Source organism: Elgaria multicarinata, chromosome 11 (assembly GCF_023053635.1).
Source record: "Elgaria multicarinata webbii isolate HBS135686 ecotype San Diego chromosome 11, rElgMul1.1.pri, whole genome shotgun sequence".
In the NCBI taxonomy this organism is placed as follows: domain Eukaryota; kingdom Metazoa; phylum Chordata; class Lepidosauria; order Squamata; family Anguidae; genus Elgaria; species Elgaria multicarinata.
In genome coordinates, this window is record NC_086181.1 from 14,754,708 (window position 1) to 14,782,647 (window position 27,940).

General features: G+C 48.2%; 1 protein-coding gene and 1 long non-coding RNA gene across 2 annotated transcripts in view; one reads left to right on the plus strand and one right to left on the minus strand.

Moving 5' to 3' along the window:
- The window catches only part of ITGA3 (integrin subunit alpha 3), a 94,219-nt gene that overhangs the window by 60,724 nt on the left and 5,555 nt on the right, over positions 1 to 27,940 (plus strand). Inside the window, exons 11-23 of the mRNA XM_063137375.1 lie at positions 1,846 to 1,913; positions 2,429 to 2,565; positions 4,019 to 4,165; positions 8,302 to 8,399; positions 10,400 to 10,565; positions 14,871 to 14,939; positions 17,963 to 18,042; positions 19,471 to 19,545; positions 20,793 to 20,895; positions 22,917 to 23,093; positions 23,694 to 23,810; positions 25,689 to 25,802; positions 26,446 to 26,544. Coding sequence (XP_062993445.1) covers positions 1,846 to 1,913; positions 2,429 to 2,565; positions 4,019 to 4,165; positions 8,302 to 8,399; positions 10,400 to 10,565; positions 14,871 to 14,939; positions 17,963 to 18,042; positions 19,471 to 19,545; positions 20,793 to 20,895; positions 22,917 to 23,093; positions 23,694 to 23,810; positions 25,689 to 25,802; positions 26,446 to 26,544 — 1,450 coding nt within the window. The remainder of the gene's footprint in view (positions 1 to 1,845; positions 1,914 to 2,428; positions 2,566 to 4,018; positions 4,166 to 8,301; positions 8,400 to 10,399; positions 10,566 to 14,870; positions 14,940 to 17,962; positions 18,043 to 19,470; positions 19,546 to 20,792; positions 20,896 to 22,916; positions 23,094 to 23,693; positions 23,811 to 25,688; positions 25,803 to 26,445; positions 26,545 to 27,940) is intronic.
- Positions 1 to 27,940, minus strand: part of LOC134406112 (uncharacterized) — a 30,622-nt gene that overhangs the window by 701 nt on the left and 1,981 nt on the right. The window contains exon 2 of the long non-coding RNA XR_010025961.1: positions 23,637 to 23,778. This is a non-coding gene — a long non-coding RNA (uncharacterized LOC134406112). The remainder of the gene's footprint in view (positions 1 to 23,636; positions 23,779 to 27,940) is intronic.

Consider the following 27,940-nt stretch of genomic DNA (forward strand, 5'->3'; position numbering starts at 1 on the left):
GTGCAGGATATATCCTGTTCCAGAGCAGGGGCCGTGGGGCTTGATGACCTGCTGTTTCCTTCCAGGCTTAAACCAGAGGTGAGGAACCTGTGGATTTCCAGATGATGTTGGATGCCAACTTCCATCAGCATGGCCAATTTCATCATTCCATTTATTACATTTCTATACTGCCCAATAGCCAAAACTCTCTGGGCAGTTCACAAAAATTAAAAGCCTAAGGGCGCAGTCCTATGCATGTTTAGACAGAAAGAAGTCCTACAACTCCCAGCATTCCTCAGCCAGCGGCTGGTGAATGCTGGGAGTTATAAGACTTCTTTCTGTGTAAGCATGCGTAGGATTGCACCTTAAAAATGCAACATGATAAAGCGTAATATGAAACCTTTAATGTACAAAAATGTAAAAGCGTTTTAAGCAGTCTGCAATAAAATCCGAGGACCTGTTAAAAAGTCCTGTCATGTGCTTTCAAATACCTGGTGCCAAAAAGATGACAATATTGGTGCCCGGCAGACCTCGGTGGGGAGAGCATTCCATAGTTGGGAGTGGGGTCACCACCAAGAAGGCCCTCTCCCTTGTTGCCATGCTTTGAACCTCCCTCGGCCAAATTGCCCAACGGTCTGGAAAGATGTGCGTTCGAGTGCAGCAACACCTGGAGTGGCATGGGTTCTCCACCCCAGCTTAAACTGTGGCAGGGCTCGGGCCTCGGGATGGTTTTGAAAATGTAGGGCCTAGCCTCCTAGAATATTTGACGGCACGAGAACCGAAATGGGGAGAACCCCTTTTCACAAAAACGGCCGTTCTTTTTTGGGCCGTCTTTCGATGGGGGCATATGAACAGAGGCAAAAATGCACGCCGCCTTTAAAATGGCACCTGCTCCTCTAAAAGGGGGCCATCTGCAGCACGATGTACATCATGATCCTCCCGCTTTAATTACTAAATTATAGTTATTTATTATTTATGCAGTGCCATTGGCTGAAACAGACAGAACCCGTCCGCAGCGGGGCATGCCATCCAAATAGGCAATGGGAGGGGAAAACTAATAACAACAATGGAAGGAGGCTCTTTCCCGAGAGAGAGAGAGAGAGAGAGAGATAGAGAGAGAGAGAGAGAGAGAGGAGTTTGTGCTTTCGCAGCAAAAGGCATTTCCTTCGCTCGCCCAGCGGAGAACAGGGGGGAATCCACACGTCGTACTGAGGCCACTTCCATGCGGCCCCAGTGCGACCCCAAAGCAGTCGTGTAACTTGCCTGGCGAAAAGACGAGGAAGCGGCGTCCTTGCCGCCGCCACCCACCTTCCTCCTCGCCGTAGGCTCGGAGAGCTCTTTTTGAAGAAGGGGGGGTGGAGAGCTTCTTCCGCTCTCCACCCCGCCTTCTTTCACCGAGCTCTCCGTCCCGGCCGGCGAGGAGGAAGGTGGGTGGTGGCAGCGGCGGCAAGGACGCCGCTTCCTCGTCTTTTCGCCAGGCAAGTTACACAACTGCTTTGGGGTCGCACTGGAGCCGCATGGAAGTGGCCTCAGTATGACATGTGGATTCCTCCCTGCTCATTCTCAGAAAAGTCCCTTCCCCGAAATGTCACCTTTTGCTGTGGAAGAAAAACACAAGCCCCGTGAAAATGTAACCATGACAGAGTACTTCTGAGCATGTGTGGAGTGCCTTTCAATGCAGAGCAACCATAAGCTGCTGCTGTATACTTGGTATTTTCAGACTGGAGTTCCCAAGGCTGGTTGATGTGGCTTTGACACAGGCTTATGCTCTCTCTAGGAAGTAAGTGCTGTTCTGCTTTGTTATTGCTTTGCAAACCTTTTACTGATTGCATCTCTCTCTCTTTCTCTCCATCTCCTCACGAACAGCATCAAGGTACAGTTCTGCTTCTCTTATTCCCAAAGTGCTGGAGACCCCAAGTACAAGGAGACCATCAGTGAGTAGAAGTGGGACGCCCTGCTCTGTTTGGGGGTGATTTGTTTTTAAAGAGAGACATTCAGAGGTTCAGCTTCCAGTAGCCCCAACTTGAAGCCCTTCTCCCTAATCCTAGATGTGTAGAACTCTGAATATGCTCAGAGGCACCCTTCTATTTTTGTCTTGTGTTTTCCTGGAGACGAATTAAACCCTGACCAGGCCACATCGTAGCCATCCTGTAAAGTATTTTATGCCTTCTGGGGAGGTCATCTACTTTTGGGAGTTTTTCACAGAACTTAATTTGAACCATACCTTACCCCAGGCACTTAGGCCCAGAACACAACAAAGCCTTGTTGAAGTAGAGGGATCATGATGCGTTCCTTCACTTTTAAAATTTTATTATTTATTTATTATTTTATATTCTAAACTATTTTCAGGCTGCCTTTAAGGATAAAACCTTGCCCCGCTTTGCCTGATGGGCCTTGGTCATGCCTCTGACCTGTTTTCTCCCACCTTTTTCTCTCTTTCTCACTTCAGACTTGAATTACGTGGTGAAGGCTGACCAGGGCCGCCGTCGACCGCGCGTATATTTTGCTGGGACCCAGACTGCGGTCTACAAGGGACAGTTTTCCATGCCGACCACCAAGTGCAAAACCTTGGAGGTCCTCCTATGGGTGAGGAGCGGGCAGTGCAAGGGATAATATTTGGTGACCAGGAGGGGATCTACACAGCGTCGTGAAGGCGCCTGCGTGCGCCTGCAGTGCGCCCCGAAAATCAGTGTGTAGATCCTGCCCTGGTCTCGGTCTCCCCGAGCCTTTGTTGGAGCGTCCGATCCCTGGGAAAGGGAACCGTTTCCCCAGCCCTCTCGCCCGCTCTCTCTTTGCCACTCCCCTCCCCCGTTATTTCTTTCTGAGCTGCCCTTCCTCCGAGAAGCTCAAGGCCACCGGGTGGTTCTCCTCGCGCCCTCCCACCCGTTTGCTCACAACAGCCCGGCGAGGTAGGTTTGGCAGAGAAAGGACGGCTGACGAGCCCGAGGTCACCCGGTGGCTCCACCAGTGCTAAGCCTTCTCGCCCCTCGCTTATCGAGCACTCCCTCCCTCCCTCTGCGGACGTGGCTCAGTCAGCTTCCTCCTGCGGGGCCCCCTCGCCTCGCCGTCCCGCCCAGCAGATGCGCGGGCCGAGCGCAAGCTGGCCGGCCCGCCTCGTTGGGCGGCGGCGGCGGCATCAACCCCTCGCCCTGCTGCAGCGCGCAGAGACGGAGTGCAGCGCGCCAGGGCAGGATCTACACAATGATTTTCAGGGCGCACTGCAGGCACACGCAAGTGCCTTCACGACGCTGTGTAGACCCCCCCCAGGAGAGTGGAAACCAAACACCGTTTTATCCATCCCATCCATATCTACCCCCTCTTGTCTCTTCTTTGCCCCAAGATAGGATTCACCATATTTCAACCAGGAGCACTTCTGTCGTCATTTTTATTTTATTTGTTACATTTGTATCCCGTTCTTCCTCCCAAGAGGTCGGGATGGTGTACATATTGAATTATTTATATCACTTAAGGCATTTTTGACCTCGCCCTTCAAACACGTACGGTGTTCCAAATAAAACTTAGTGTTGAAATACACAGTTTCAAGGCACACACACCCCAACAATTCAAAATGGGCGATGTGGGTTCCTGCGCCACCTTTTCATCGTCACAACAATACCGGGAGGTGGGTTAGGCTGAGAGAGTGTGACTGACGCAGGGTTACCCAGTAAGCTTTGCAGCTGAACAGGGATTTGAACTCGGGTCTCTCGCATCTAGGTCTCATGCTAGATCCTTGTACACCGCTTGTACTTGTAGAAAGAACTGGGCAAGAAGGACCATTAGCCTGACTCAACGGGAGATGGCTCTTTATAATTGAGAGGCCGAATATAGTGAGGAGGGACCGATCAGGGTAGAGTAGAAGGGTGGCTGATCTATCACACAAGAGTGGAAAGAAGGGGACGACCCTCCTCCCCAAGGTGCTGGATCAGGCCAAGGGTCCATCTAGTCCTGCATTCTGTTCACACAGGGGCCTCAGCAGGGTACAATCAGCTTCCGAAGCGAGTTAAGGACTCTCTGTGATTAACTTTTGCCCACCCTGCAGCCCGACGTGCAAGACAAGCTGCACCCCATTGCGTTCTCCATCAGCTATTCGCTCGCCAAGAAAGAGAGAGAATTCAGGTTGGGCCTCCGTTCCCTTGACGCCTTTCCTGTCTTGAATGAGGACCAGCCCCATGAGAACCATACTGAGGTGAGCACCATGCAGGAACTCAAAGCACTTTTGCACAAACTCTTTTGCGACTGGGTCTCTTCATCTCCTTCCCCTGCACTTTGCCTTCTGCTGTGCTCTCAGAAGACTGCGTTGTCCCTGGGTTTCCATCCTCACTCCATGGTTCCCACATCCAAACTGCACTCTGGCACCATCTGCTGGGAATGTCGGTTGATCGTAGTTTTCAATAGGGGTGTGCACAGACCCCCCGCTCCGCTTCACTTCCAGATCTGCGATTTTCGGATCGGGCCGCTCCACCCCGCCCCCACTCCACCTGTGTCCACTCCGCTCTGCTCGGAGCTCCGGATCCGGATCGGAGCTCCGTTTCCCCCCCCCCCATAGGCGGGGGGGGGGGTTACCAGGCCCTGCCGCCATTGCCGCCCATGCAGTGACGGCGGCAGAGCCCGGTAAGGGACCAAGGGAGAGGGGGGCCTTACCTGCCTCCGTCCGTGGTCCGTTGCCATCTTCAATTGAGCCCACCGTTCCACCAGGAAGTCTGGGCCGCAAGCGGCCCAGGCTTCCTGGTGGAACCACGGGCTCAATTGAAGACGCCGACGGACCACGGACGGAGACAGGTAAGGGAGAGGAGGGCGGGGAGGGGGATTACCGGGCCCTGCCGCCGTCGCCGCATGGGCAACAGCGGCAGGGCCCGGTAAACCCCACTTACCTTTCCGGCGGAGCTCTGGATCGAGGCGAAGGATCCGCCTTCACCTCGATCCTCTTCGCCACGCTCCGCTGGCCCCCCAATCCTCTTCGCCTCCGCCTTAAGGGCAGGCGAAGCCCCCCGCTCCGCTCCTGCTTCTCCGGTCCGATTAGAAGCGGAGCACATCCCTAGTTTTCAAGACTTAGAGGTTCATCAGACGGGCGTCTTATCGCGCTCCTGCCCACTCACGGTTTTTCGCACGTCCTTCAGACGACAGCGTGTGCCTCCCACTCCTTCCGCTCATTTTTCTGTTGCAAAACAGACCCCCTTTAATCCGCCTTTTTTAAAAATTCGGAATGTGCCACAATCTCCTGCTGTGTGCAGGAAAAGCAGCGCAATAAATACAAGCCTCTGAGTGGGCCACGTGGTCTTTGCTTACTTCCTGAAGAATGCGGAAGTGCGGAGAAGCAACGGTACGGAAATGCAATTTTCTCCCATGTGATGACGCTCATAGGATAAATTGTATTCCAGAGGAACAGTCCTGTTGTTCATATGGCTAAACTGCTTTGCTGGGAACATGTGTGGATATATCCAGGCCTTGTGTGATGGCTTCTGCATGTAATATCAAATCATTCAAGTGGCCAAACCAAATTTAGAGGGTTGCTCTACTTATTATCATACAGAGGACTGGCATGATTGGCATGATTGGGCACTTGCTGAGGTCTGTACCCAACGGCACGGGGCCTGCTGCTAATCCTTGGAGTCCCCTGGCCTATCCGCTGCTCCTGTTTGCTGCAGTCACTAGTTATCTGACCTCCAAGCATGTGAGCAGCAACAGGAGCAAGGAGGAGGAAGAGCAGCCTCCCCCCATCCTACCTTCTCCCTTTTGGCAGCCTTGGAGCCTCATCATCGAGTCCAAAGCCTTTTCCTGCCCACCCCTTTGAGCAGCAATTAGGCTTCTTAAAACGTCCCCATTGGTACCAGTGAGAGCTTTTTTCTAAAGCCTCATTGCTGTGCAGGGAGAAGTAGCTGGGGAGGGAAGTGGTGGGGGGAGAGAAGGGGGGAAGAGAGAAGGTCGGGAGAAAAAGAGCAGGAAAAGGGGGTGTAAGTAGGGTGACCATATGAAAAGGAGGACAGGGCTCCTGTATCTTTAACCGTTGCATAGAAAAGGGAATTTCAGCAGGTGTCATTTGTATGCATGCAGCGCCTGGTGAAATTTCCTCTTCATCACAACAGTTAAAGCTGCAGGTGCCCTGCCCTCTTTTAAATCTGGTCACAGTATAGCTGCAGTATAGCTCCTGCAGCTTTAACTGTTGTGATGAAGAGGACCATTTATGCATCACCAAAAAAGAGGACAAATGGGGATGCAGATTTGCAGAAAACATGCATATGCGAATGTACAGGAGCACATTTAGATATAACTACTCTCATTTCAACAGCAATACAATAATCCAGTCTTGTACTGGAGCTAGTACTGCAGCACCAGCACTTTTTGATTAGCAGGGAAGCTGACATCCTCTGCCACCCCCACTAGGGTGACCCTATGAAAAGGAGGACCGGGCTCCTGTATCCTTAACAGTTGTGTAGAAAAGGGAATTTCAGCAGTTGCCATTTGTATGCATGTCGCACCTGGTGAAATTCCTTCTTCATTACAACAGTTAAAGCTGCTGGATCTATGCCAGAGTGACCAGTTACTAAAGAGGGCAGGGCTCCTGCAGCTTTCACTGCTGTGATGAAGAGGGAATTTCACCAGGTTCCCCATATATACAAATGACACCTGCTGAAATTTCCTTTTCAATACAACTGTTAAAGATACAGGAGCCCCGTCCTCCTTTTCATATGGTCACCCTAGTGTAAGAGAGGGGGAAGAGAGGAAAGGGAAAATGAGAGGGCTATAGGGGTCAGAAGGGGAAGAGACAAAGGGCTCATCTACACCAAGCAGGATATTCCACTATGAAAGTGGTATGAATGCGGTATATAAAAGGCAGGAGCTACACTACTGCTTTCTAGCGTTATTGAAGTGCATTGACCACTGTTGGGGCCCTTTGACACATCTACACCAAGCAGGATATAACAATATGAAAGTGGTATATGGTCTGTGTCAATGGGCCCCAACAGTTGTTAGTGCGCTTCAATACCGCTATAAGGCAGTAGTGTGGTTCCTGCCTTTTATATACCGCTTTCATAGTGCAATATCCTGCTTAGTATAGATGAGCCCAAAGAATGGGTGAAAGGGAATAAGAAAGAGAAGGGGAAAGAGAGAAAGAATTATGGGGGAAAGGGAGAATAAGAGAGAGAGAAACGGGGGAAGAGAAAAAGAAGGGGAAAGGGGGTGTAGGAGTGAGTGTGTGAGCGAAAACAAGGGGGGAAGAGAAGAACTGGAATGCTGAGCTTTTGCACGGGTGTGTGAATGGAGGTGTGCATGTATAAGGAAAGAGGCGAGTGTGACGTGGCTCTGAGCCCAACAGGGAAAGTTGGAGCAGGCGCTGATAGGGAGGCCTGTGAAGGACTCTGAAGTGAGGCTTATTGATAGATTTGTCACCAGCACCAGCATAGGTGGCAGGGGAATCCAAGCTTTAAATAGGGAGACGGGCTGCTTGCCCCAAGATGATGCGATGATATTTCAGCCGCGGATGCGCGCCTCTCTTCCTCCCTCTTACTTCCAGGCAGACATTCCGTGACCAATTGAGAAATACACTTAAGTCCCTCCTACTACCTAACGTTGACAAAGATCATGGCCCGAAGCCGATCCTTCTGCAGGCTTGTTTATAATCCTAGAATTGGCAAGCTCATGGAAGCCCCGGACTGGCTGTTTTTCTTGCCGTCCTGTTCAGTGCCTGCTCCAGGCTCTGGAGGGTCCGGGAGCAAGGCACCCTCTCTCAGCGAGGAGACCTTCTCCCCACCATTGTCACCAGCCACCGTTGCTCCTCAGAGAGCCAGCAAGCAAGTGGGCAGTGACTTCTACCACTCCTCCTTCCCACTACCACTATGTTACGGGGGTGAAGAGGGGAAGCAGCTCTAGGAAGCTCTTGTCAGTGGGCCCCCTGCTGGGGTGTGGGCCCTCAGCCAGTGCCTGACCATGCCTACCCTTGAGGCTGGCCATGATTGTGTAGCTTTCATACCTTTTTCATGTTTACATTCTAATATTACATTTGCTGTGTTGTGGGTTTCATGCGACACCAGCATGCTGGCTGGGGGAAGTTAGGAGTTGAAATCTAACACATCTAGAGGCCACCAAGCTGGGAAAGGCTGGGCTGCACTTTGCGAACCAAGGGGAGCGTTAATCGGTGTTTGGGGTGGGCAGAAGGGGTGGCGAATGCCAGAACCGTGTGGGAAGCCCGGGGAGCTCCTAGACCAGCCAGAGAGATCAGCCGCCTAATGTCCGTGCACCTCATTCACATGAAACATCCAGGCAAACCAACCAAATGGACAACAAAAAAACCCTCTTTCGCTGACTCAGACATTCCGTTTTCAGATTCAGTTCCAGAAGGAGTGTGGAACGGACAACATCTGCAACAGCAACCTGCAAATTCAGGCTTCCTTTATGAATGATCAAAACCAGGAGCTGCCCAGGTGAGAGAGAGCCGCCTTGCTGGGGAGAGAGGGGGAGGACACCGTTCCCGTCATTCAGACCAGGGCTTAGCCCCCATAACCTATTGAAAATGCCAAGGCTCAGCTCCAGAAGATGTCAAATAATTAAAATCAGAGTTCATTTATTTATTTATTTATTTATTTATTTATTTATTTATTTATTACATTTTTATACCGCCCAATACCCGAAGCTCTCTGGCCAGTTCACAAAAATTAAAACCATAATAAAACAACCAACATGTTAAAAGCACAATTAGAAAATACAGTATAAAAAGCACAAGCAGGATAAAACCACACAGCAAAATTGATATGAGATTAAAATACAGAGTTAGAACAGTAAAATTTAAATTTAAGTTAAAATTAAGTTTTAAAATACTGAGAGAATAGAAAGGTCTTCAGCTGGCGACGAAAGCAGTACAGTGTAGGTGCCAGGCGGACCTCTCTGGGGAGCTCATTCCACAACCGGGGTGCCACAGCGGAGAAAGCCCTCCTCTTAGTAGCCACCTGCCTCACTTCCTTTGGCAGGGGCTCATGGAGAAGGGCCCCTGTAGATGATCTTAAGTTCTCTTATGCATGTGCTTAAATGGACAGATGGAGGAAATGCACAGATGTCAGATGCAATAGTAAACAAAGGGCGTCATTCCCTTAGCACCAATGATGTTGCACTAGTGCAAACATGTTCTGAACTATGAGCAAGAGAAGAATCCAATTAACGTCGTGTTTGCGCGTGCACAGTTGTGGCTTGCGCAAAACATTGCTTGCGCAACCATACTTGTGCAAATGTAACCTTAGTTGTTGTACAACCCATTGTGCAAGCATAATGGGCAGCTGCTTGCGCAACGGAAAGATTCAGCAGAGCTCCCCTGGCGCTATTTGCATTTGTGGAATAGCACCCTTGCATACTGCCCACAGAATGAAAAAAAAATGCTCTAAAAGCGCATAGATCAACTGAACAGTGGCTGGAATGTAGTCATTAGTCAGGAGACGCTTGCCTGAAAAGAAAAATCTTCAGCAAATGCTGAAAACAAAGCAGCGTGGGTGCATGCCTGAGCTGTGCTGGGAGGATAGAAGCCACCACTCGAAAGGCCCTACTCCTGGTGGTTCCAAGCGGATCTCAGGATGCCTCTTCAGAAGGTGTCCGTGATCTCAGTGCATGACTTACAGACGCTAAAGAGCATTCTCTGCACCATCAGGTGCCTTACTGTAGATTTTCTGCCAAGAGTATGAAGTGGTTCCTGCTGAATGGTGTTCGTACTAGGTCTAAGAGAGCCACTGAGCAAGAGCTAGGAGTCGATTGCTCCACGCCAAGGGATACTGATCTTGCCCAGGCAGAAGCCCCTGAGCCTTTCTACTTGGGGCTTTTATTATGTGCTTGTGATTGCTCACTCATGGTAGTTTGACATGATGTCATCCTCCTCCAGGGCCTCTTCCGTGCTTTGCACCCATTATCGCGTTTTTTTTCCTTAACGAGGGATGTCTACTATTTTTCTCAATGGGGTTGTAGGAGCCTCATGTAACCGCGTAATTCCACTATGACACAATGCCACCTAGTGGTTGTGTAATGAAACATATAGAGAGGCAGAAAAAGAAAAGCCCTCGGGGTGGGTGGGAGGGAAACGTGTAAAGGAGCTGATCTTAATCCCGCAAAGAATCCAAAAGCAGAAGCCTCAGTAAAGGTGAAGGTTAAAAGCCTCGTGTAGAGAAGCCTCCAGCCTGACCTGGAACATTTTCTCATCCTTCCAGGCCAGAAGGTGCCAATGGTGGGTGGGTGGAGCTCCATGTCTGGAGCTTTGGAACACCGCGTAGCTCATGGGACACTCCAGTCTTTAACCCCACCAGCTCACCACTAGGGGCAGTGGAACACAGACCTGTTCCCCATTCATGTCCCAACACCTCCTGACAGAGAGCGAGGAGGCGGGCCTATAGGCAGCCCCGCTGCATCTGAAGCCAACTCTCAACTGTGCAACCTTTCCCTTTGACAGGCGGAACGGCATGCAGGTGTTACGTTACAACCGGGAAGTCAAGAAATTGAACTTGGGCATCAGCGTTACAAATACGCCGACTTCGCCTACCAACGGAGAGGATGCTCACGACGCCCTCCTCAACATCACTTTCCCTCCCTTTCTGCGGCCTTCATCAGTCCGGCCGGTGAGAGATGCCTCCGATAAAGAATTCATATGTTGGGCCAGGCTGTCTCTCCATCTAGCTCTGGGGTCAGCGATTTGGCAGAAGCCACAGGAAAATCCCATAGGCTGGCCTTGTGCCCTACTTTGCAGGGGTCAGTCCTTTCCTTGAAGGCATCTTCTGTTTGTCCAGTCCAAGTCAGGTTTAAAGATAGAGAACCATCACAAGGGAGAGCACCCTGGAGCCTTGAAGTTGCCCATCAGCAGCTAGCGCCTGCACAGCAGACTGAGCGGGCGCACAGGTTACCTGGACATAGCCTTCCCCACGAGGGTGAGAGGTCTGGTATGTCTTTTTAAATCATTTGCCGTGCCAGCACCAGGTTTCTGAGGCCCCTTGGGCAATGCACCTTCAGCGGGGGCCCTCCTTCAATGAGTCCATCTTCTCGCCCACTGCTGTCACCAGCACCTCATCCTCTTTTTCCTCATTGCTACCACTTGGGCCGGCAGAGAACCAGGGAGCAAGTAGGCAAAGGCATCTGCTGCTCCTCCTTCTCATCGCCACCATTGTCTGGGCCAGAGCGAGAGGCTGGTGAGCAAGGAAGATGCACTGGTGAAGAGGAGGAGCAAGCTCAGGTAGCCCTTGTCCTTGGGCCCTTGCTGGGACGAGGACTCTCAGCAAGTGCCTGGCCATGCCTTCTGTCGTGTTTCTCAATACCTCCTGCCTTCTTGGGAGACAATAACGAGGCCTGCTAAGTAATCCACAGAGCTTTATTCAAGCAATAAACATCTCTTCCCACCTGAAGAGAGTCTAATCTCTAGGAACTTTCCCCCTAGGCAAAACTATGCAAACTAAGCGAGACAATTGTCTTTTCAAGAAGAATGGAAAGCCCTTGCCCAAGATGTGTTAACTTCAAAGAGACGAGTTCTGAGGCAGCTTCTGATGAGATGCAAGCCGGGCTGACTTTCTCTCGCCTTCCTTTCGCTCTTCCCGTTTTAGTTGGCGGCATACTCTAGGATCTGCTAACCTCTCCGTGCTCTCCCCCTCGGTAGAATGTTGGCTTCCCACTGACTGTATTAATTGCCCTTGACGAGATAAGCTCTGGAGAGAGTTCACCACCAGCTGGTGAAGGGCCCGTGAGAGCTTTCTCCCCCACTGGTACAGGCTGGCCTGTTTCTGGCACCGACTCCTCTACTTCAGAGTCTGATTCTGATTGATCACCTGGAACACCTCCTGCCAACCCAGGGGGAGCAGGGCCTGACATGACACCTACCCTTGATGCCGGCCTTGATTATTTCTGCATGTGCATCTATACATATAAACCAACATACATACATTTTATCCAAAACAGTACCCTCTCTTTTTTTTTTAGTGATGTGAAAGCAGCCACATCACTAAAGAAGGCCAATTTTTTCTCCAAATTAAAAAACACAGTTACTCCCTGAATTAATAATAGTGATTTTTAAGACAATGTCACTTAAGGTATAAGTAACTTGCAGGACTCTCTGGGACATAATACTGGCACGGCTGCTGGCACAAAAGATGTTTTCAAAAGATCTCAGATACCTTTAGGGGAAAAGGTCTCTTAAGGGCTCAGCATCCCCGACAGTCAAAAGGCCCACAATTCCCCCCACCCTTGTCTGTCTTATATTCACTTTACAAAATGCAAGTACAATGTTCCTTGAGCAATCAATAGCAGAGATCTGTCTTTGCTTGTTTCGAGAGGGGAAAAGCCCACCCTCCTCTCCCTTCATCCTTTTATTCATGAAGGATGAGCTGGAGCTGCTATGAATTAGATGATGTATTTAATTTAAAATCCATGTCCTTGGCTTTATCGCCACTACAAAAATAACCAGACTTTAAGGGCTTCTAGAGCGCGCTCTCTCTCTCTTGATTGTAGAGAGATTTTTGCAGAACATTCTCCTTAGCTCGGAAATAATTCCATTTTGGTGAGCGAAGCCTTAATACATGGACGGGCAACTTATGCCCCTCCAGATGTTTTGGCCTACAATTCCCATCAGCCCTGACCTGGCATTCCCAATTAAAAGGGTCAGGTTGCATGTGACGGGAAAGATCTCTGCCTGAGTCCCTGGAGAGGTGCTGCCAGTGGAGGCTGGTGGCTTTGAGTTCGGTGGGGCTGTGAATTAGGGTGACCATATTTTGGAAACCAAAAAGGAGGACAACATGGTCGCCCCCAAGGGGGCATGTCCAGTACCAAGGGGGCGTGCCCACCCAAACATAGCCTTGGTCACATGTCTGATTTTATAGCACACATTTAAGACAAATCTGTTCTACATAACATCTTATTGTTAAAATCACTGAAATAAAGAACAAGTGAGAGATTCAATGTATCTGAAATTAACTTCACTCACTCCTACTTTTGTAGGTTTCGCTGTACTTTGAAGCTTTTGCTATACTCTGTGTGTCACATTCTCCCCTTCCCTCAAATATCTTTTCTGACTGTATTTTCACTCATTGCAAGCTGCTGTTGTTGTTAACAGGGTTTGCTACTGGCCCCAGATCTGTTTCAACTTTGGTATGGCTAAAGCTCTACCTAAAAGCTATCATGGTGCCAACTTTCAGCTCTTTATCTTTAAAAATGACGATTTTAAAAATAATAATTTTAAAACCTCATTTTTTAAAAAAATTCCTAAAAAATCAATGGATGAACGGATCTGTTTCAAATTTGGTGTGGCTAAAGCTCTACCTAAATCCTATCATGGTACAAAGTTTCATCTGTTTAACTTTAAAAATGACGATTTAAAAAATAATAATTTTAAAACCTCAATTTTAAAAAAATTCCTAAAAAATCAATGGATGAACAGATCTGTTTCAAATTTGGTGTGGCTAAAGCTCTATCTAAATCCTTTCATGGTGTAAAGTTTCAACTCTTTAACTTTAAAAATGACAATTTTAAAAATAATAATTTTAAAACCTCAATTTTTAAAAAATTCCTTAAAAAATCAATGGATGAATGGATCTGTTTCAAATTTGGTATGACTAAAGCCGTTCCTAAGAGCTACCATTGTGCCAAGTTTCATGTCTTTATCTTAAAATATGACAGAGTTATAAGCATTTTAGTTAATTCCCATTAGAGCTGCTCTTTGGGGGGAAAAATCCGGATTTCCCCTCTCCCTCCCGGATTTGCCATCAAAAACCCGGACAAATCCAGTCATATGGTCACCCTGTGTGAATCCATTCTGGGCTTCAGTCAAGAACAGCCAGAACTCCAAAGGGGCTACCCAAGGGCTGAACTTATTTTGGGGGGAGGATTCAGCACCTTGGATAGCTCCTTTAGAGTTTGGACTGCTTCTGACTAAAACCTAGAATGGATCCACACACCCACTGAAATCGGAGCCACCAGGCTCCACTGGCTGATGCCACTAAAAATAAAACAGTGCTGGGCTAGATAGACAAATAGTCTGACAACATAGAAGTCAGCTCTCTACATTCCCATGAACATGTTCTGTGAATTTCATAGATTAATAACCTTCAGCTGTTAGGTAGCTTAAGCTGGTAACTTGCCCAAAGACTGAATGCTTTTCTACACAAGGCTGTATCTACATTCAGTTTTATCGCAGAATTGCGATCTGAGCTCTACAAAATGAGCTTTTCCTGTTCTGGTTTTCTGCTTCATAACCCCTAGGGGGTGCTGTGCTGAAGCAAAATAGCACAAATGCACAACTAGATACAGTGCTTTAAGAAATAATACCCCATTTTCTCAGTTTTAAAAAAAACCCGGTGCTCTGAAATAACAGAAGCAAAACAAGGTCATCTAAGAAGCCTGTAAACAGAAGTGAGTAAAGAATCATGAGCACACAATAAATGCCTCCTGCAGAAAAGTTCTGAGAGGGAGGCGGGTTGAACCAAGGTCCCCGCATCCAAATGGAACTCTCTCTTTCTCTCTCTCTCTCTCCTGCATCACACACAGGCAGTCTTTATACAAATGTACCTTATATAAAACTTATACAATGATGGATGAGAGCCAGTGTGCTGTAGTGGTTAGAGTGTTGGACTGGGACTCGGGAGATCTGAGTTCTAGTCCCCACTCAGCTATGAAGCTCACTGGGTGACTGAGCCAGTCACTGATTCTCAGCCTAACCTACCTCACAGGGTTGTTGTGAGGATAAAGTGGAGAGGAGGAGGAGGGCCATATAAACCACCTTAGGTTCCTTTCAAGAGGAAAAAAAAGTGGGATATAAATGTAACAACAACAATAACAACAGATAGATAGATAGATAGATAGATAGATAGATAGACGTGAATTAAACAAAGCAGTAGGCAGCCAGATTGACGAGTGTTCTTATATTCTTTCTTTCTTTCTTTCTTCAGAGTGGGGCCTGCGATCTTGGGGAGACTGTGATGTGTGAACTAGGCAACCCCTTCAAAAAGAATATGCAGGTGAGTTGTTTCTGGGTCTGGATGTTCATGAAAGGTCAGTGCTCCATTGGCTTGTTCAATAGAAAACATGGATTCAAACTGTAAGCTCTGGTCCCTTTGATGACCTTTGTGGCTTTGAAGTTCCACCTACAGAACACTGGAATCATTACCAGTTGCTTCCTGTTCCTAGGATGCTGAAAAACTGGGTATGTTTATCCTTGGGAAGAAAAGACTGAGGGGAGACATGATAGCATTTTTCAAGTACTTGAAATGTTGTCACACAGAGGAGGGCCAGGATCTTTTCTCGATCATCTCAGAGTGCAGGACACGGAATGATGGGCTCAAATTACAGGAAGCCGGATTCTAACTGGACATCAGGAAAAACGTCCTGAGTGTTAGAGCAGTACAACAATGGAACCAGTTACCTAGGGAGGTTGTGGGCTCTCCCACACTAGAGGCATTCAAGACGCAGCTGGACAACCATCTGTCAGGGATGCTTTAAGCTGGATCCTGCATTGAGCAGGGGGTTGGACTCGATGGCCTTATAGGCCCCTTCCAACTCTACTATTCTATGACCCTATTATCTAGGGAGGGCACTCACTCTGTTTCACAGTCAGTCCACATGTAACTATTTCCCAGGAGCACCTTTTTGCTTATTATTCTGAGCTGTAAAAAATATTAATAAGTAACTGCAACAGATAGATGTATTTATATCTTTATTTTTGTCCAGAGTCCCCGAAGTTACTAAAATGTTAAAATAGGCTACTTTTCTTCTTCTTTTTGGCAGCTGCCTTATGGCTGCTATCAGAATAAATGTGCTTTCCAAGGAAATATTCCTCTTTTTAAACTTTAACTCTAGAACTGAGTTGGAAAACATTTACAGTGCCATCTATTTACAGCGCAATCCTATACAATCCTATAGTTTCCAGCGGGGCTTTACTGCCAGGTGAATCTGTACAGGATTGCAGCCTTAACCTCTTATATACCAATTGATCCAGGCTGTATTATAGAATTTCTTCTATTCAATCATGTTGTGCCGGGGGGAGGATAATCCAGCCCTAGTATTTCTCTTTAGCCTTTTTTCTGTGGTATTAGTTGACAGATGTGAGGGCCAAAGTCAATATTACTTTAGAGATGTAGCTTAGTAGCTATGTCTTTTAATTTAATTTTGTTTTACTCTAATCTAAGCTTAGGGGGCTATCTGACTTGGGAGCCCTACACCTGAACTTTATGTTGCAAAAGAGTGGTCCATTTACTAAATTGAAGACATACTTGTCCTGGTCCAGATCATGTCCATAAATTGGGTGGGGGATGGTTAAAGCCTTTCTTCCTCTCTCTCTCTACACCAGGGTCCTAATCCAGATCACACACACACACACACACACCAACCACACGTACTGGAGCAGGGATGGGGGAACCTCTTTCAACCCAAATTCCATGTCATAGAACATGGAATTCCATGTCATAAGCATTCTAGTGGTGGGAGGAGCTGAAAGTAAAAGGGGCGGGGCAAATGTAAAAGGGGCAGGGCCAGAAATACTAGAAATACCCACATGTTTTATCTTAAAGTTCTTACTGCCGGTAACTATTTATAATTTATTTATTTGTGGCGTTTGTATTCTGCTGAATATGATAAAAAAAATATCTCTCAGCAGTTCACAATATTAAAATACAATATTAAAAACACAGCATTAAAATATTAAATTTCATTCTATATTTCATTCTGTAAGTGTAAGCCTTAGGAGAGTGATTTCAGTGTTTTGGAATGGGCAAAAACCTGCAGAAAAGCATGAGAAACTGCCACACTATCACTGCTTGAGGGAAAGAGAGTGAGGCCAGGGCAAGGGAGCACAGGCACCTGGAGGGGTGAATTGGGACCCCAAGAAGGCTGGATTTGACCCCTAGGCCTGAGGTCCCTCATTCCTGCACTAGAGTAAAAACAAATGGCATAAATATAGACATAACAGCTATGTCTTTAACATAGGCATGCCCAGCACATTTCATTAGACTGTGTACCCAGAGGAGTTTTCCCCCAAAGGCGAACATTTATTGAATACTCAATCATAAAGGACATTATTTCATTCATTTATTTATTAAACACTGTAGACACAGATGGCCTACTCTGCATTCAGCTTGCCTGACCATGGGAGGGCCGTTGCAGGGGGTGGCGGAACGAGGAGACGTTTCTCAAGCCCCAGCATTGGTGGGACTTCGTGGTGACATTAGCCAAAGGAGGGTCTTATGAGGCGATAGTAGCCTTTGGGGGCACAGCTTCCAGCAAAGCGATTCCTTTTTGCTCGTGCTGTGAGGAGCAATGGTGCTCTCTCAGAGGCAGCAGTTCTTCAGCATGGCAGTGGAACAGCCGGAGAACAGCCAGAGGACTGTTCCCACTGAATCTGGATCCCCCTCTAGATCCCCACTCAGTAGCCCCCTCAATTCAGCGTTTATTGCTTGAGGCGTTAGGGTGTGTCTGGGCACACCCAGCACACCTCTTGCGCACGCCTATGCTCTTTAAGTGAATGACTGCTTTGGCCCTCAGAGGCCTTGTAAGGCATGAGAGACGGTTACCTGTTTCACACAACATGACAAGCCACAGTATGGGTTCAGTATGAGTTGAGTGTGGATTGTACGTTCAACGTCCTGACTGTTAGAGCAGTGCGGCAATGGAATCAGTTACCTAGGGAGGTTTTGGGCTCTCCCACACTAGAGGCCTTCAAGAGGCAGCTGGACAAGCATCTGTCAGGGATGCTTTAGGGTGGATTCCTGCATTGAGCAGGGGGTTGGACTAGATGGCCTTGTAGGCCCCTTCCAACTCTGCTATTCTATGATTCATAGGTTGTTACGTTGTGTGAACCCAGCTATCATTAAAAAAGTATGCTTTGTTAACTATGAACTACCCACAGTTCACACCCCAACAGCAAACCATTGGTTCTCCTCATGTGACAAAGAAGACACCTTGAAATGCTGGCGCTTTTGATTTGCTTCTGCCACCTGCAGCAAAGCAGGCTGGGTAACCAGGTTGTGCAATGTTGCCTCCCTTCCAGGCAGAGCTGACCGTCGTGTTTGAAGTTATTGGAATCACACTGTCGACCCAGGATATCACTGTACAGGTGGCGCCTTTCACGTGAGTCTTGTCTCTCCAAGTGAGCAGCTGGGGCTAAAAATGGGTCAGGGGAACATAGGAAGATGCCTTTCACGGAGCCAGGCCCTTGGTCCATCTAGCTCAGCATTACCGACAGTGACTGGCAGCAATGGCTCGCCAGAGTGTCAGGCAAGAGTTTTTCCTGCCCTCCCTGGAGATGCCGGGGATTGAACCGGGGACCATCTGTGTGCAAAGCCGGCGCTCTACCGCTCTGAGCTACGGCCCTTCCTATCAGAAAGCCCAGTCGGTCACATTCTTGGGTATGGGCGCATGGTTTGGCAACTTGGTTAACTCAGTGGAGCTCCTCTGCCACTAGTGCCTAGGGGTGAGGCTGTAGTCACATATTACGACCTCTTCCTTATGTCCTAAAAGGAGGAGGTAATAGCAGAAATGCTGTTGAGCCAGATAATGAATTAGTAGGACTGAGAAGCATGTCAGGGGAGGCTGATGGATCTGCCAGTGTGGTGTAGTGGCTAAAGTGTTGGACTGGGAGTCAGGAGATCCGGGTTCTAGTCCCCACTCGGCCATGGAAACCCACTGGGTGACTTTGGGCCAGTCACAGACTCTCAGCCCAACCTACCTCACAGGGTTGTTGTTGTGAGGATAAAATGGAGAGGAGGAGGATTATGGATGCCGCCTTGGGTTCCTTGGAGGAAAAAAGGCGGGATATAAGTGCAATAATAAATAAATAAATACAAATTTTGATGGGGTGGAGATTCCATTCTGGGTTTTAGTTTCAACCAGCCAGAAGTCTAAAGGAGCTATCTGAGGAGCTGGGCCCATTTGGGGGACAGGGTCCAGCACCTTGGAGAGCTCCTTTAGCCGTCTGCTAGTTGTAACTGAAGGCAGGGTGGAATCTCCACCCCACCGAAATCGGATCCACCACCCTCCCCTGGTGTCTGTATTACCTGCCCTCCCCCCTGCATCAGGGGATTTGGGGGAAGAAAAAGCAAGACTTGGCACTGAACCAACCACCCAACATCTTGACAGGTGGGATGATAGAAGGCTTAACGTTACTGTTGTCCTTTGCAAGTCCTGAAGGGCAGAGTGGGATTCTACCCGTGCTGAAGCGATTTTAGCTTGGGGGTCAACGTATGCAGCAGAATGAAGTGGTGGGATGGGATGTACCACTTTGGGATACTGATGGGGATAGTATCACTTTGGAATGCCACGCGCCCCCCCCCCCCAACATTTACTACAAGCCCTTAGCATCCCCAGCCACCTCTGGGGAGGCTGGGAGTTTTAGTCCCATTACCTCTGGAGGACGTCAGGTTCGAGCCTTCTTGCATTATCTTGGTGATGAAGGAAGAAGCGGCAGAGCTGTGGTTTATGCTGTATGACTGAGGTAACTTAAGGAAACCACCTGCTAGGCCGCAAAGCCTGACCCTCTGAACCTTGTGTCTCTGACAGGATGAGCAACCAGGAAGATCTCACGCCAGTGGCAGCAGTCCTGTTGGTGAACTACACCATTGATTCATCCCTGGCGTACGTATCTACTGAAACGGTTGACGTGGGTTCAAAAAGAAGGAGCGTGGCAGCAGGCTTTTCTTTGCCCTGCAAGATGAGATGCTAAAACGGGTAGGCAACCTGGTGCCCTCCAGATGTTTTGGACTACAACTCCCATAAACTCCAGCCAGTATGGCCAGGAATTCTAGAAGTTGTGGTCAAAAACATCTGGAGGGCACCAGGTTGCTAGCGTTGTGCGAAAACATGGTGCACGTGGTGCTGTCACGGAGCCCCCCGGCACAAGGTCTCTCGCCACCTGAGGTGGCTGGGATAAAGATCCGCTGCCGCCACTGGTACATCATTGCACACGCAACCTTTTTGCCACTGCCGTGTCAACTCCACGGAGAGCCGCGGGGCTGGAAGAAGTGTCTGTGGGTTTCGCAAAACCTCGCAGGAGTTCACACGGGTCTCGCGAGGCCTCGTATGGCTCTCATGAGAGTTTGCCCCGGTTTCACAAGACTTTGTAGAAGCTCTGCAGACATTTCTTCCGGTTGTGTGCGACGGGGGAAAGCGAGGCGGAGTGGCTGCTCTGGAGAGCCCTGCTGGTCACGCTCTCACTGCAGCTGGCAGAACACCCACTGGAGGAGGTGACACAGTGCCAGGCCCTCCTGGTGGGGCCGGGAAGGGGCGCAGCACTGCAACCGGCTGCTGTACCGCCTAATGCAGGAGCCTCACCCTGCCTTATGGTCAGGCTGGCCCTGCTGGCACGTCTCCCTCCTTAAAGGAGTGCCGGAGCAGGGCTGAAATTCTAAACACACCAATGATATCTATCTGGCCACCGGTAGGAAGAGAATGCTGAGCTACAGTCACAATTGTTCTCATACAGAACGAAAACGACTTGTTTTTTTGCATGCAAAATTGATTTAATTTGCATGCAAGTTAAATATAAGAAAATGGCCCCAGCTAGATACGTGAAAAAGCCCATCTAGCAAAAAATTCAGAGCGGAAGGAGCAGGGAGGCAAAGATCCTCCGAGTCCAGGGTATCCCAATGGGTATCCCATTGGGATTGCGCCCTTACATAACTTATGTTCCCAGGGTTTCTTTATTAGCAACCATGGTAGGCTTGAAAAAGAGACGTGCCCAGAGAAATTCTAGTAGGTCACACTTCCCTGAGGCCACTGAATAATTTCCGAGGCTCCCCAGAAAGTATGAGCTAGTCCTTCCAGTTGCTCATACGGTCAGCTTCTCAACTCTCTCTCTCTCCCTGTTCTCCTCTCCATGGCAGAGTCAGCCCGTTACTCCAGTCGTACTTTAGCGGGAAAGTCATGGGAGAGTCAGCCATGAAGCATGAGGAAGATGTCGGCAGCCCCCTCGAATTCGACTTTCAGGTAAGGGTCTCCCGTGAAGCGGGAGGCTGGTCCTGTCAGGGACTGCTAGTCTCTTTTGAGTTCACATCGTCCAAAAACCCATGTGGGTTTGTTTACCTTTCCTGGATCCCATCATGGCAGGGATGGGCGACGGATGGCCCTCCAGATGTTTTTGGCCTGTAACTCCCATCAGCCCCAGCCAGCATTGCCAGAGGTGAAATATGAAGGGAGTTTGTAAGCCAAAACCTCTGGAGGGCCACACATTGCCCGCTCCTGCATTCTGGCGATCACTTGTATCCAAAGCCACTGGAACACAAGCTAGAGTCTGCTTGATTGAAAATTCCCGCTTCATTTGCAATTAAAGCAGAGTGTGGACAGGCATCTGTTGGGGATGCTGTAGCTTTGTAGAATCATAGAATCATAGAATAGCAGAGTTGGAAGGGGCCTACAAGGCCATCGAGTCCAACCCCCTGCTCAATGCAGGAATCCACCCTAAAGCATCCCTGACAGATGGTTGTCCAGCTGCCTCTTGAATGCCTCTAGTGTGGGAGAGCCCACAACCTCCCTAGGTAACTGATTCCACCGTCGCACTGCTCTAACAGTCAGGAAGTTTTTCCTGATGTCCAGCCGGAATCTGGCTTCCTTTAACTTGAGCCCGTTATTCCGTGTATTGTCTGAGGGTGGACTAAATGGCCTCCAGCTGTATAATTCTACTATTCTAGCGTAGGGCTGTAAACGAGCCAGAGACAGAGGACTCGTGAAGGGCACATGTGCCAAGTTAATTTTCTCTGCGCAGGCTATTACGCAAAATCCTTAAAAGTTGCTTTATCCCTTCCAGTTGGTATCCCAAGTTAGCAAAAGGAGTAACTGATGCTGATGCTGTCCATTGGTGTCCATTGTAATTGACACCAGTGAATCATTTATACTCTGGTTCTTTCAAGGTACTTTTGGGCCTTGAACTTGTTTATTCATTTAAGAGAGCAGCCCTGTGGGCTAGATGCCCAAAGGACAGAGGACTCTGATCTCTGAGACCTCCGTCCATCCTAAGCCCTGCTAGGCTCGTGCAAGCAGGGCAGGAGAAGCGATGTTTTTGCCTCTCTATCCTCCAAAATAGCAGCTTATGCTCAGGCAGGCCTCAGAGCCCATCTAACCCTTCCTTCTTGCCAGGGGTTGGAAGGGAATTGAGAGTCCTTTGGATCTAGTGGATCCATGACCTCTCTCCACCCCCCAGCTGTTGGCTTACCCCCAACACAGCCATTTCATCTCTTCCTGAGGTCGGAGTCCCAACCTTGGGAGAGAGAGCTGCTGTGAAGCTTTTTGCAACAGCTGGGGATTGTGGGGGGAGCTACAGTCAGACCCTATCCTCTGAGGTTGGATCTCCATCTCCAGCCTCAGAAGAGGAGATCTCCTGCATCCCATGACACCTCTGATGCTCTTTAGGGGCCTTTGGATTGTTCTCTTAGGGTGTAATCCTGTGGATGTTTAGAGAGAGAAAAGTCCTACAACTCCCAGCCTGTCTAAACATCCATAGGATTGCACCCTTAGTATCTGTTATCCCAAATATGATAGGAAAAATAGATATTAATGGTGAACTTCCTTCTAAGGCTGAAACTAGAGTCCTGACTTTTTTCCCCCAAACCAAAAGCAGCCTTTGGAGGCTGCAGTCTTGAGCCAATGGCCCACTGTTTTTCCACTCGCAATCCCCGTGGCTACTTTTTCCCCTTGTAGGGAGAAAGATCTGGGTACACATCTCTTGGCGTCTGCAGCTGGGAGGGGAGACGATTGTGAACAGAAAATGGTTATGGGGAAAGCTGATGATGTGTTGTGTGCAGGTTTTGTCTTGATCCTGCTGCCTCTCAGTTTGAGTCAAGGGACTTAAAGTTTTATGTTTGGAGAGAGTGAACGATTTCCCAATTGAATTTCATAGATGTCTATCCTGTTCCTACACATTTCCCTATGTTTTTCTTTATAATGAAGGGTAATCTATGCCCCAATCCTGGAATCAGAGAGTGAATGGGGGCTTTCTTGCCTTTGTCTTTTAGGTGACCGCAAAGGCTGAGTCTTTAGGTTCCTTGGGAACAATCGTGTTAGGCTTCGAATGGCCTTACGAAGCCAGCAATGGGAAGTGGCTCTTGTACCCCACTGAGATCCTGGTGAAAGGGAACGGAAGCTGGCTCTGTGAACCCCCCGGGCAAGTCATCAACTACCTCAGCCTCACTGTGAGTTTGGTCTCCACTGCCTGCCCATCTTGCTTTGTCTCTCAAAACTTTGTGTGATCCAGCAGGGCTCTTCCTATGTTCTTATGATAAGTATTGCTTCTTTGGGAGAGCTCCTCTGTGAACATAAAAATAAACGAGACGATCTTTGCCAACGTGAAGAAGCTTGGTCAAACCAGGATTCCCAGCATAATGCCCTCTGCAATTCACCCAAAATGAGCAAGATGAATTTTCCAAGAATGGAGTTGTGGGATGAAATCAGGAAGCCTTGTACACCTTTGTACACATCTCAAGTGATTAACAGATACTGTAAGATCTGAGGGAAGAGAACATAGAAAGCCTCTTGCTTCCCTGTGCTTGGATGCTTGTCAATCTGACATATAAAGAACTAGAAACTTGCACAATGTTCTTGCTGCCTGCCTTCTCCCCTGGTCCCTGGAGTCTTAAACATCACAGACTGTGTCTCTTGTGCCTGACAGAGTCTTGGTTCCTGGAAAGCAGCCTCCCACCTTAGGTTAAGGGCTCTTCCCAATGTCTTTTCTGTACCTTTGAGCGTATAGAATCTCAGAAAGAGAAAGATGACCCGTTCTTCTCCCTTCCCAGCTAATCGATCATGGCAGCACCTCGGCACGGAGGAAGCGTGAGCTGCAGGCATCTCCAAAAGCTGAGCTTCCCGTCACCTTGGCAGCTGCAAAGAAAGCCAAGTCAGAAACGTCACTGGTGAGCCTTTTGCCATTTTATGCCATTTCTGCTCCTGCTTAGGAGGCTTTTATCAAGTTGCGTCTGAATGAAGCCCAGAGCGGATTCACCTCCCCACTGAAATAGGAGTCATCAGCCTCCACTGGGTCCAGATGATGTTGCCTTCAGTGTTTGTATCCCTCCCATGTTTTTCCACCACTGCTTATATCTTTTTTTCTTACCGCAACATGAACCTCCAACCATACGTGGTGATTTCTGAAACACTAAGTAGCAGCAGAGTGTTTTGCTACTGTAAACCTTGTTTTGTCCATGCAAACCATATTTTCCAGTGGAGGTGGGAGGGATTTAATGTTCTCCAAACATCAATCAAACCTAAATCAGCCCACATAGGACTGTAGCGTTTGCCTCACCGCTGTTGGGGTCTTAAGGGTGGGTGTATTTCTATCTAAAGAAGGATCTAAGATCTCATTGATGGGCAGTGTTAGGCGTCCTATATGCTTATGTGCCCTACTCTTCATGTGTGGGTTGTGGGGGGCAAACTCAGCCCCCATCAAGCCCTGCAGGCCTCCTTCATATTGAGCATATTTCAAGCAGAGAGCAGAATAGTAGGAGTTGGGGCCTGGTGCCTGCGACATCACCAGCCCTTTCACTAGGCCTGCCGCATAAACCCTTCTCAGGCCAAGCACCAACACTTGAAAACCTGAGGGAGGGTTCAATAAAACCTTTCCCCTAGCTATGAGGGAAACAGGTTTAATATAGGATCTGCTCTAAATATACTGTGGGAATACTCTGGTGTGAGTGTGTAATAACTGTAAGGCAGGTAAAGAATGCCAAGCTGACGTGGTATTTGGTAGCTAACAAAATAATAATAAGTTTATTGTTGTTTAAAAGCTTTAAATCAAAATATAATACTTTCAACCCTGCCTGATCTAAACTCTCCACACACCAACCACCTCACTCTCTTCACACCGATCCTAAATCCCTAGAATCCAAACTCTTCTTACTCTACTACTAAACAACTAGGGAGGTTGTGGCCTCTCCCACACTAGAGGCCTTCAACAGGCAGCTGGACAAGCATCTGTCAGGGATGCTTTAGGGTGGAATCCTGCATTGAGCAGGGGGTTGGACTCGATGGCCTTGTAGGCCCCTTCCAACTCTGCTATTCTATGATTCTATGATTCTAACTCTCCTCACACTCACTCCAACTCACATACCTTACAAACTCCTAACACTCTCCTTATATACTCCTTCCCCCCACCTATTACAGCATAAACCACACCCACTCAGTTCTAACATTCCATACTTACCAGACATACTAACCTAGACATATACAATATACTCAATTGTGGGTAACGCCACAGCACCCTTTTTCACCGCTGAACTATGCTCACATATTTTTTTAAGAACCCTCAGTTTGACACACACACACACACAACTCACTCACTCCAAACCCTATGGCATCACTTCAGAAAAAGAGACCAAATATTCTTTAGACCGCACATATGGAAGGAAAGGAAAGGAACCTCTCGTGCAAGCACTGAGTCATTACTGACTCTTGGAGGGACGCCAGCTTTCACTGACGTTTTCTTGGCAGGCCTTGTAGCAGGGTGGTTTGCCGTTGCCTTCCCCGGTCGTTATTACCTTTCCCCCAGCTAACTGGGTACTCATTTTACCGACCTCGGGAGGATGGAAGGCTGAGTCGACCCGAGCCGGCTGCCTGAAACCAGCTTCCGCTGGGATCGAACTCAGGCCGTGGGGAGAGTTTCAGCTGCAGAAACTGCTGCTTTACCGCTCTGCGCCACATGAACAGCCCTCCAAATTAATCATCAGTCATTCTATCCCAGCCACCAACTCCAAGTTGTCATCTTTCTTCTCTTCTAATTCTGCCTTGGTTTCCAGACCTGTTCCAGAGGCACGTCTCGCTGCATTTGGTTTGAGTGCCCCCTGTGGGACATTGGAGCCGTGACAGACGTGAAGGTCCGAGCACGGGTCTGGAACAGCACCTTCATCGAGGTACGTGCGACTTTGGCTAAGGCTGGTGCAGTGGTTAGGGGTTCCAATAGAGATGTCAAAGAAATCCACAGTGGAATCAAATGAGTTTGAATTTTTATGAACCATGGACTCCACAGCGGACCAGCTTGTCCCCCAGTTGGGTGGATTCTGCGCGTTTCTGAACCGTTTTCCTAACTTTTGAGAATTTTGCACAAATTTAGTAACAGAAAAATATGCATATTTTTAAACAACAGCTGAAAATGTGCATTTCTTCCATATAGGCTAAAGGGTGAAAATGCACATTTTGGGGGGATTTGCACATTTTTGCAAAATAAATAAATAAATAATAATTAAGCCTGAATGTGCATTTAACTGGTGCCGCAAGAATTTAAAATAATCTTGCTTGAGTATTCAAAAGGTCATGAATATATGGATTTCCCTCTGCCTTTTTATATGTAATTTTCTTACTTAGTTGCATGATAGTTTCAGCGCACTTAAATTTTGCATTGTTGTTGTTATTCACTTATAAGTCACCTAATTTTTTCTTAGTGCTGTACCGATATGTAATAAATCTCCATGTACTGAAATTCAATGTATTGGAAAAATCATTGACATTGCTGCTTTTAACACACACCCTTTCCTGTCCATCACCATGGAAATGTAGGATTTCAATAACTTTGACCGTGTGAAGGTGGACGGGCACGCCACACTGTTTCTCAGGACAAACACCTCCACCATCAACATGAAAAATCATACTGTACAGGTGAGTGAAACTAGATTCCTATCCCTCCAGATGTTTTGGCCGACAACTCCCATCAGCCTTAGCCAAGATAGCCAATGGTGAGGGATGATGGGAGTTGCAGTCCAACAACATCTGGAGGCCCAGAAGTTGCCCACTCCTGCTGTACAGCTACCGTATTTCTTTAATTCTAAGACGCCATCGATTGTAAGATGCACACTAATTTCAGTACCACCAACAGAAAAAAAGCTTTGATTCTAAGAAATAATAAACGCACCCGCGATTCTAAGATGCACCCCGTTTTTAAAGATGTTTATATGGGGGGAAAAGTGTGTCTTAGAATCGAAGAAATACGGTATATGGCCTTTGACTGAACATGCAAAAATGAGTGTTGTGCACTCATTATTTCTTGCTCATGGTTGTTTACGGATTCTTTAGACAGCTTCATGACCCTCCAATTTTACTTTTGTTTCTTAAGAGCACTTTACTGGTTTTTTTGTGTGTGTTTTTAAAATGGGGGAAATGGAGTATTATTTCTGAAAGCAAAAAAAAATGAATTTTCCTACTGGTTTAATTTCATTATTCTGCTAAAGCACAGTGCCATCTGCAGGTTATCTAGTGGAAAAGAAGGAAAGGAAGAGTTCTTTGTGTAGAGTTCAGATCTCAATTCTGTGACAAAACCCAAAGTAGATACAGCAGATTAACAGTCAGTGTGACTGTCTGGGTTTGGATGATCAGCAGGGGAAGTGCAGCATTGGTTGTTTCCCCTGTCCCCAGCATGCCAGTTGCACAACCAAGATTACCCTAACTACCTATGTTGCATCGTGGGTTGCTGTGTTGTCCAACCCTAGCACAGGCTGGTGCATTTTCACCCACTCTGCAACCCATGGCTCGCACTACACGTGTGTGGCGCAGTTAATTTGGGTAATCCCAATTGTGTGACCAGGGGGGATCTACACTACTGCTTTAAAGTGCTTTATAACAGTTTTGACAACTGTTGGGGCCCAGGACACACTGCATATACAGGTTTCAAAATGTTTTCAAAGTGCTTTAAAGTAGGGATGTGCTCCGCTTCTAATCGGACCGGCGAATTAGAAGCGGAGTGGGGTGCTTCGCCTCCCCTTAAGGGGATTGGGGGGCCGGCGGAGCGTGGCGAAGAGGATCGAGGTGAAGGCGGATCCTTCGCCTCGATCCGGAGCTCCGCCGGAAAGTTAAGTGGGGTTTACCGGGCCCTGCCGCTGTCGCTGTCGCCCATGTGGCGACAGCGGCAGGGCCCGGTAACCCTCCCCTCCTCTCCCTTACCTGCCTCCGTCCGCGGTCCGTCGGCTTCTTCAATTGAGCCCGCGGTTCAACCAGGAAGTCTAGGCCGCACTTGCGGCCCAGACTTCCTGGCTGAACCGCGGGCTCAATTGAAGAAGCC